Source organism: Macrosteles quadrilineatus, unplaced genomic scaffold, assembly GCF_028750875.1.
Source record: "Macrosteles quadrilineatus isolate MER2022 unplaced genomic scaffold, UCM_ALF_1.0 Scaffold_1__1_contigs__length_201487025, whole genome shotgun sequence".
Lineage (NCBI taxonomy): Eukaryota > Metazoa > Arthropoda > Insecta > Hemiptera > Cicadellidae > Macrosteles > Macrosteles quadrilineatus.
In genome coordinates this window covers 50,156,761-50,166,062 of record NW_026542594.1, presented here as the reverse complement: position 1 = coordinate 50,166,062, position 9,302 = coordinate 50,156,761, and the positions used below count along the sequence as shown (strand labels likewise).

Genomic DNA, 9,302 nt, shown 5'->3' with positions numbered 1-9,302 from the left:
TGGTACTGGGGCGGTAATGGAGCAGCTGCACGGTGAGGTGTGGAGACCAGTAGCATATGCATCCAGAAGTTTGACTGATGTTGAAACACGCTATGCGCAAATAGAAAAGGAAGCATTAGGCGTGACTTGGGCATGTGAAAAGTTTTCAATGTATATTTTGGGAAAGCAATTTCAAGTGTACACAGACCACAAACCATTAGTAGAAATTCTAGGGTCAAAGCCTATTTCAGAGCTTTCGTGTAGACTTCAAAGATTTAGAATGAGGCTTTTAGTCTTCGATTATAAGACAGCTTACCTACCTGGGAAAGAAAACTTCACGGCAGATTGTTTATCTCGAAGTCCTGGAAACATCAAAGAAGACTTCGTCAAAGACAGAATCTATGAACTGACTGTAGACGATGCGCTATTCATCAGGAGCATTGTAGAAACTTTCCCGTGTTCAGATAAACGGCTAGAAGAAATTAAACAAGCTCAAGGTAATGATTGAAGTGAAAGGTAAAACTCACACCACAGTTAAACATAGATACTTTATTAGCCAAGATCCCAAAAGTAAGTCTTCAAGCTCAAAAACAACAATACAATAAAAACAAACATCAAAATATGCAACATATGATAGTAATTATAAAAATACCAAACAGCACATCTTCTCTTTTCTGTTTTTTTAGTTTATTTATAAAAATCTGAATCACTGTATCTAAGAGGTGGTTTTACACTTCTTTTAGGTCTGTCATTTTCATTGCTATTGCAATTATGTCCAGCATCAGTTTCAGTTCCTTGATCTTCTTGGTATTGGTGTTCAAATCTATTTTCACCATTTTCAATAGGCCTATGCACAGCTATTATATGTCTCCTGTTCCTTCTGATCTTCCCTGCCTGTGTATTTATCAGGTAGGACCGAGGATGATTTGATTTATTCTCAACATGTCCATAACGTTTTAAATCTGGAATCCAAACTTTGTCATTTTGATCAAGCTGTGAGAGATCTCTTACACCTTTCCTTACATCGTAGTTTCTCTTATTTCTTTCCTTGATTGAAAAATCCTTCTCTTTAAACTTTTGCAATCTTTCCCTTGTTACCTGTCTGAAGTTATTTATTGACGGTAATGTTGATCGGAGCTTCCGTGAATAAAGTAACTCTGCAGGTGAAAGACCAGACTCTAAGGGTGTATTTCTATATTCTAACAATCCAAGATTTGGATCACTACATTTCGTTAGAATCCGCTTCGCTATGTCAACTGCTTTTTCTGCTTCTCCGTTTGATTGTGGATACCTTGGGCTTGATGTCACTATACGGAAACCATATTCTTCAGCAAAATTTTTAAAATCCTGAGAAGTAAATTGCGGACCTCCATCAGCTCTTACCACATATGGTACTCCATGTCGAGCAAATATATTTTTCAATCTAGCAACCACAGCTCCGGTAGTCAATGCATCCACATAAACCAGTTGAAGAAATCTAGAATAGTAATCTTGCACAACTAAATACCATTTTGCATTACATTTCAAAAGGTCAATACCTAAGGACTCCCAGGGATTTTTTGGTAGTTCAGTCAACAGTAAAGGTTCTGATTTGTTACTTCTTTGCTCCAAGCAAACTGGACAATTTGTTACAAGTGTAGCAATATCTGTTGAGCAGCCAGGCCACCACACCGATTCATACACTCGCCTTCGACATTTGACAATTCCCATGTGACCTTCATGTATTTTACTCAGTATTTCCTTTCTCAACGATTTTGGAATAAACAGTCTTGTGCCTAAAAGGAGGAATCCTTTACTGATGTTTAGATCAGTCCTGTACTTCCAATACACCGAATTTTTATTCCAATTGTTATTCACAATCCAGGATTTAATTCTTCCGCATTCCTCATCAATATCCTGAGCTTCTTTGATTTCCTTGAGCCTTTTGTCAGAACAAGGAATAGCATCTAAAATACTCTGAACAAACAAATCTTGTTCCAATATGTCTTCATGTTCTTCATTTGACTTAATGGGGTTCCTAGACAAAACATCTGGTACATAAAATTCCTTTCCTTTCACATATGTTACTTTATATCTAAAACAAGCCATTCTCATTCTTAACCGCTGAAGTCTTGCCGATAAACTAGCGATTTGTTTACTTCCAAGCACCTGAACTAAAGGTTTATGGTCAGTCATAAGTTCAAACTCGGTTCCTAAAACATACTGTGAAAATCTCTCACATGCCCAAGTCAGTGCCAGTGCCTCCTTTTCTATCTGAGCATAACGCATCTCTGTCGTTGATAAAGATCTCGATGCATAGGTGATTGGTTTCCACTTTCCATCCACAAATTGTTCAATCACCCCTCCTAGGCCAAATGACGAGGCATCAGCTGCAACTCTGGTTTTACGATTTTTGTTGTAAGACACCAGAACTGGATTTGAAGAAATTAGGGATTTAATTCTATCCCAAGCACTCTTTTGAACGTCAGACCAAACCCACTGATAACCTTTCTTAAGTAAAATTCGCAATGGAGCTGTAACTTCAGCCAAGTTAGGGATAAACTTCATCAAATAATTAACCATGCCAAGAAATTGCCGAAGTTCGTTAACATTATTTGGGGTTTGCATTTTCATAATGGCCTCCACTTTCTCAGGATCAGGCTTTATCAATCCATTTTCAATCAAATGTCCTAGAAATTTAACTCTGTTCACATTAATGTTACATTTATCTTTATTAAGTGTAACATTGTGTTCTCTCAATCTTTGTAATACATTTGCTAGTCGATGGTCATGTTCTTCCTGTGTTCTACCGACCACAAGTATATCATCTGCTTGGTTTACTACCCCATCCAGTCCATCCAAAACTTGGTATATCCTCTTCTGGTAAACCTCTGGGCCAGAATTAATACCGAATGGTAACCTCTTGAAAAAGAATCGCCCAAAAGGAGTTATAAAAGTCGTAAGCTTGTAACTTTCATGATGTAAGGGAACTTGAAGAAATCCATTTGTAGCGTCTAGTAATGAAAATATTTGTCCGCCTTCTAATTTACTTAGACTTTCTTCTACAGTTGGTAGTTGCCACCTTTCTCTCTGAATGCTTTTGTTGAGTTCGGTATAATCAACACATAGCCTCACTCTATCACCTGTCTTACGCGGTACAACAACAATTGGTGCACACCAGTCTGTTGGTTCTACCACTGGCTCAATTATTCCCTCAGAATGCAGTCGATCCAATTCTTCTTTGACTTTGCTCAATAATGGAGCGGACACTCTACGAGGAGCTGCCACAGCAAAGGGACGAGCATTTTGTGTTAGTGCAATTCTGTAGTTTTCCCCTTTCATTTCACCAATAGAACCAAAAACATCAGAAAACTGAGAAAATATTTGGTTAGAGAAAATCGAATCTATGTTGAACTGAGTTAGGTTTAATTTCAACATTGCATTTCTACTTAAAAGTGGAGTAGGTTGTTGCTCAATGACGTAAATATCTTCTACAATAGATTTATTTCTAAAAACTAAAGTAGCAACGATCTTACCAACCACTTTCAACCTAGTTTTCCCCGGACCAAATAATATTTTACTTGTTTCACTCGTTTCCAGTTCTAACTCCTTGCAAAGATCATATCCAATTATAGAAACATCTGCTCCAGTGTCTAACTTAAAATAAATATCATGCCCCTTAACATTAAGTTTCACTTTACAAGGATTTTGTCCTCCAACCTCTTCTATGGTCAATTCCCCTAAATAGGTTTTAGGCTTTTCTAATGGTTCATTACTTTTATTAATTTCTCTCACTTCAAATCCTTTGGTACAACATCTCACATAGTGTCCCTTTATTCCACATCTGAAACATGTAGACTGATTGGCAGGACAATCATTGCTATTGTGATGCCCAACAAATCCACATTTGTTACATTTACCTTTCTTTGAAAAGTTTTGATCTTGACTTTTATTGCAAGAACTGTCCCTAAACCGATGTTTAGTGGATTGATTAATCCCCTTATTGACAAACTCAATTTCTGGTGATTCCCTCACTACTTTTTGTTGTTGTTTTAAACTCTCTGCTTGTCTTGCTTTCAAAATTGCTATACTTAAGGTTAATTTTTCATCCAACTGTAAATTTTGAGAAAGTTTATCATCATTTACCCCAATTACTATCAAATCTCTAATTAGTTCACCTTTTAATTCCCCAAGTTTACATCGCTCTGCCAGTTTGTGTAAACTATTTATGAAAGAATCAACAGGTTCCCCCTCAGACTGACGTCTTTTTAGAAATTTAGCTCTCTCATATACAATATTGATTTTGAAACCTAAGTAAGACTCAAATCTACCCTTGACAGTGTCATAACTCTGTAATTCTTCATCTTTTAATCCGAAAGATGTTAGAAGGTCTTCTCCTTCATCTCCTAGACAGTATAAAAGCATATTAACTTGATTTTCCCCACTCTTACTGTCTAAACCTGAAGCTAATCTAAACCTTTCAAATTTTCTTATCCATCTAGGCCATTCAGAAGGTTCCCTGAAATTGAAAGGTTCAGGTGTGACAAGTTGGTATTGAACTGTAGGTACTAATTGTACTACTCACTGCTTCAGCCATTCTTAGTTCTTTCTTCTCCACAAAAGTTTATTTAACCTGACACCATGAAGTGAAAGGTAAAACTCACACCACAGTTAAACATAGATACTTTATTAGCCAAGATCCCAAAAGTAAGTCTTCAAGCTCAAAAACAACAATACAATAAAAACAAACATCAAAATATGCAACATATGATAGTAATTATAAAAATACCAAACAGCACAATGATCCCTAGAGTCAAGAAATCTTGTCGTCAATTTTGGAGAATAATTGGCGTAAGAACTCAATATTTTGGAAATATAAAGATGAACTTGTTTTGGAAGATGGTTTGATAGTAAAAGGAAGACGAATGTTCATACCTAGAAGCTTACGGAAAGAAATGTTAAACAAAATTCACGAAGGCCATTTAGGTATAGTGAAATGTCGTTCAAGAGCAAAAGAATCCGTCTGGTGGCCGGGCTGTTCGAGAGATGTCAAGTCTGAAGTAGAAAACTGTCTTGTGTGTCTTGAACACCGTCAAGTGAACAAACAGCCTTTGATGCCCACAGAACTACCAAAAGGTCCTTGGGTCTATCTTTCCGCAGATCTATTTATGTGTAATAGAACGTGGTTCTTGGTGGTTCAAGACTATTATTCAAGATTTATTGAATTAGTTGAACTCAGTGTTCTGTCCTCCAATTTGGTTGTAGGAAAGTTAAAGAACATTTTTGCAAGACATGGAATTCCATACAAGATTCGGACTGATGGCGGAACTCAATTCACATCACAAGAGTTCAAGGATTTTGCAAAAGAGTATGGGTTTGAAGCAACTACCACCAGTCCGTACTTTCCTCAGGCAAACGGTGGTGCTGAGAACGCAGTGTCAATAGCTAAAAGAATATTGTTGAAAAATAAAGATCCAAATCTAGGGTTATTAGTTTACCGCACAACAAAGTTAGAATCGGGACTGTCTATTTGAGTTCCTACGGAATCAGCAATAAATAACTAAAAGTCCTAATTCTTTCTTATTATTAGGGCTAAATAACAAAGAACGTTTATACTTCTCATCTAAGCAACAGAGCAGCATGTCCTCATATGTAGGCAGCGATAATCCACTTAGTTCTTTAGGCACTCCGATGATAGGGCACGCAATAGACTGTCTTGTAACACGCGGACTGTTTCGAGATGCCATCTCAAAACTACAAAATATAATTACACTTTGTCACAATGTTGGTTATAACACTGGTTGATTACACTAACAAAACGTAGCACTACCATTAATGCGGACCAGTTGCCACTGCCATCACTGCCCGCCTCGGCGTCACGTAGCCTGGTCAAGTCTATTGTCGCCGGCGGAAGGGGAGTTAGCTTTGTGGATAGCTAACTAATATTATACTCTCGGCCTTTTGCACGAATACAGTCAAGGAAAAACAGATCTGAAAGTATGATTTACGTGTTAGGAAAACTATTTAGAATAGTTTCCACACTATTACAAATTTAAATTAATAGTTTTATGGTTTTGGCATATGTTTAAAAATCGTAAAGAGTCATGAAAAATTGGTTTTTGACGAAAAATCCTGCAACTTTAGGCCTTTTGCACGATTTCAGTTCAATTGCAATGGGTCTTATTTTTATTTATATGCATTAAGGCCACTATTTAAAGCACTTTTTTGACAATTAGAAAAATACAATTTTACGTCTTTTTGAAAATTACTGGTAATTTCATTTTTTTGGTAACTTTAAGCCTACTGCGCGATTTCAAATTAAAAAAAAAAATTTTATTATTTTTTCTTTATTATGACGTACATGCGCAAGTTTTCCTCGCTATTAGAATTTGATAAAAAAAAAATTAAAAATTCGAGCTACCCTAATATGCAAGTAGTGTTATTTGACATATTTTTGTACTTTCAGAATAATTAAATGAACGTTTCGTGGACTAATTAAAATATACTAGGCAGACTTGGTTTTTTTCTCTGTTTTACATTCATAACACCTAAACATATATCTACCAAATGGGTTACTTCTATTCATTGTAGAAAAAGTGTCAGTCCCAAAAGACAAAAAAAAAAAAATACAAAAAATAAAATAAATATAAAAGACAAATAAATACAAAAAACAAAAAAAAAATAAATGTAGAGCTCAGTGGTAACTAGAGCATAGAGCTATGCAGTAAAATGTGCTATAATTTAATGGGCTGGAAATAAAAAAAAATACTTGTAGAGGTGTGTTTTAGTGAGAGCTTTTAAGTTGTCCAGTTTTAGTAACCGGTAAAACAATGAAATGGATAAGCATTGAAGTTGACTCCTTGTCAACTCATACTAACCGGTAGTCCTTCAATAAAATCTTCACTTTTACTTACCGTAGCTGAGCAGTCGACAAGCTCAGATTCAACTGGCGGAGTTATGAAAAAGAAATTATTATAGGGAGTTAATTAAAAGTTTCTTGTCATTTTTTTTCTTTCGCTATTTTGTGCATGCCTTTGTTTCCCAGGCATATTAAATCTGCAACTCTACAGTAACATAGTACCTAACTGCTATATCACTGAGACAACACTGTTACTACACCAACACTGAGAAATAGCTTAGGTTTACTTCACAATGTTAGTGTACCATCTACATTTTAATTACTAAAAATCTTTTGCAAAACTTATGACAGCTAGCCTGACCATACTACTGAACCGAATTACATGCGTTTGGTACCAAATGAAAGATATTTTCCTGTAGATGTGCAAAATCCCTTAATAAATTAAAATAGGCTGAAAAAAAAATTAATCTTATATATTTAAAAAATTGGTTTTTCTTTCCCGACTACGTTATGGCTCTTCTACCCAACCAATTTTCATGATTGACGTCTCAAATTGAAGGTATGCAAGCACAGATTTGCCATCAAGCATCGGCATATAATTATCTATAGTATCACCCGGTTTATACGTATAAACAAATTTGCTCCCCATGTATTTCTTATGGGAGTTAAATTTGGTTTCTCTTTACCGAGTTCATTTGGCTCTTCTACCCGACCGATTAACATGTATGAGGTCTCAAATTGAAGGTATGCACGCACAGATTTGCCATACAGCATCAGCATGTATTTACCTATAATCCCACTCGGCTTATATGTAAACGAAATTTGCTCCCCATGTAGTTCTTATGGGAGTTAAATTTGGATTCTCTTTGCCGAGTTCGTTTGGCTCTTCTACCCGACCGATTAACATGATTGAGGTCTCAAATTGAAGGTACGCACAGATTTACCATCAAGCATTGGCATATAATTATCTATAATCCTACTCGGCTTATATGTAAACAAAATTTGCCCCCCAAGTATTTCTTATTGTAAGTTAAATTTGGTTTCTCTTTGCCGAGTTCGTTTGGCTCTTCTACCCAACCGATTTTCATGATTGAAGTCTCAAATTGAAGGTACGCACAGATTTACTATCAAGCATTGGCATATTATTATATATAATCCTACTCGGCTTATATGTAAACAAAATTTGCCCCCCATGTATTTCTTATTGTAAGTTAAATTTGGTTTCTCTTTGCCGAGTTCGTTTGGCTCTTCTACCCGACCGATTAACATGATTGAGGTCTCAAATTGTAGTATCACTCGGTTTATACATAAAAAAAATTTGCTTTCCATGTATTTTTTAAGGGAGTTAAACTTGGATTCTCTTTGCCGAGTTCGTTTGGCTCTTCTACCCGACCAATTTTCATTATTGAGGTCTCAAATTGAAGGTATCCACGCACAGATTTGCCATCAAGCATCGGCATATATTTATCTATAATCCCACTTGTCGGCTTATATGTAAACAACATTTGCCCCCCATGTATTTCTTATTGTAAGTTAAATATGGTTTCTCTTTGCCGAGTTCGTTTGGCTCTTCTACCCGACCGATTAACATGATTGAGGTCTCAAATTGTAGTATCACTCGGTTTATACATAAAAAAAATTTGCTTTCCATGTATTTTTTAAGGGAGTTAAACTTGGATTCTCTTTGCCGAGTTCGTTTGGCTCTTCTACCCGACCAATTTTCATTATTGAGGTCTCAAATTGAAGGTATCCACGCACAGATTTCACATCAAGCATCGGCATATTATATCTATAGGCATATACCTATTGTATTACTCGACCAAAAACATAATTTGATTCATTATCGAATTCTTACTCCATTTTTAAGATGTATATTACCAGTTAATTATATATCCTACATATTTTGGTCTAAGAACCTTCAGTGAAATACCGGCTTTCATTTATGCTATTAGGTATTCAAATTGGACGAGTTTCAAGCAAAATAGGTGAACAACCAACATAAAATTATTTTTCATATGGTTTTTCTATGATTAAAAATCAATAGCTCCAGTATTGTTCATGTTTTTTATATGTTTTAGAAACAATAAATTATATGCTTCAATTTGAGCTATTGATCGTTTAAATCAGTTAAGCTCAAGATACTGTATAACTCAATCAAAAATGGTAAATTTTATTATTTCTCGGATATTATATTTGTTTTAACGCTGCAGAGCAGCATGGGTCATCTAGTTTTAAATAAATAAATAAATTAACATGGGTCTTATGGGTTGCCATGTTGGTGACGAAATAATAACAAAATAAGTTATAAACAGAAAATAAAAACAAATTAAGAAAATTCCAATCACATGATTTATTTAGAGCGTGGATTAAAAATGGAGAAGTTTGCAAAATACATACTTTTGGTCAAGTTTTCGACCACGGGGTGAGCTCTTATATCATTACTATAATAACAGGGTAAAAATTCCAAATTCTAGCAACACTCTAC

The 9,302-nt window shown here is 35.5% G+C and overlaps 1 protein-coding gene across 1 annotated transcript; it reads right to left on the bottom strand.

The window, feature by feature from the left end:
- Positions 1-666: 666 nt before the first annotated feature.
- LOC128996814 (uncharacterized protein K02A2.6-like) lies at positions 667-3,300 on the bottom strand. Its single transcript, XM_054422298.1, has one exon. The coding sequence runs from the start codon at positions 3,298-3,300 to the stop codon at positions 667-669; it is 2,634 nt and encodes an 877-aa protein (XP_054278273.1).
- Positions 3,301-9,302: the final 6,002 nt, after the last annotated feature.

What these genes read in the sequence shown, in the direction of transcription:
- LOC128996814 (XM_054422298.1), bottom strand. Translation starts at nt 3,300, where the DNA reads ATGAAAGGGGAAAACTACAGAATTGCACTAACACAAAATGCTCGTCCC.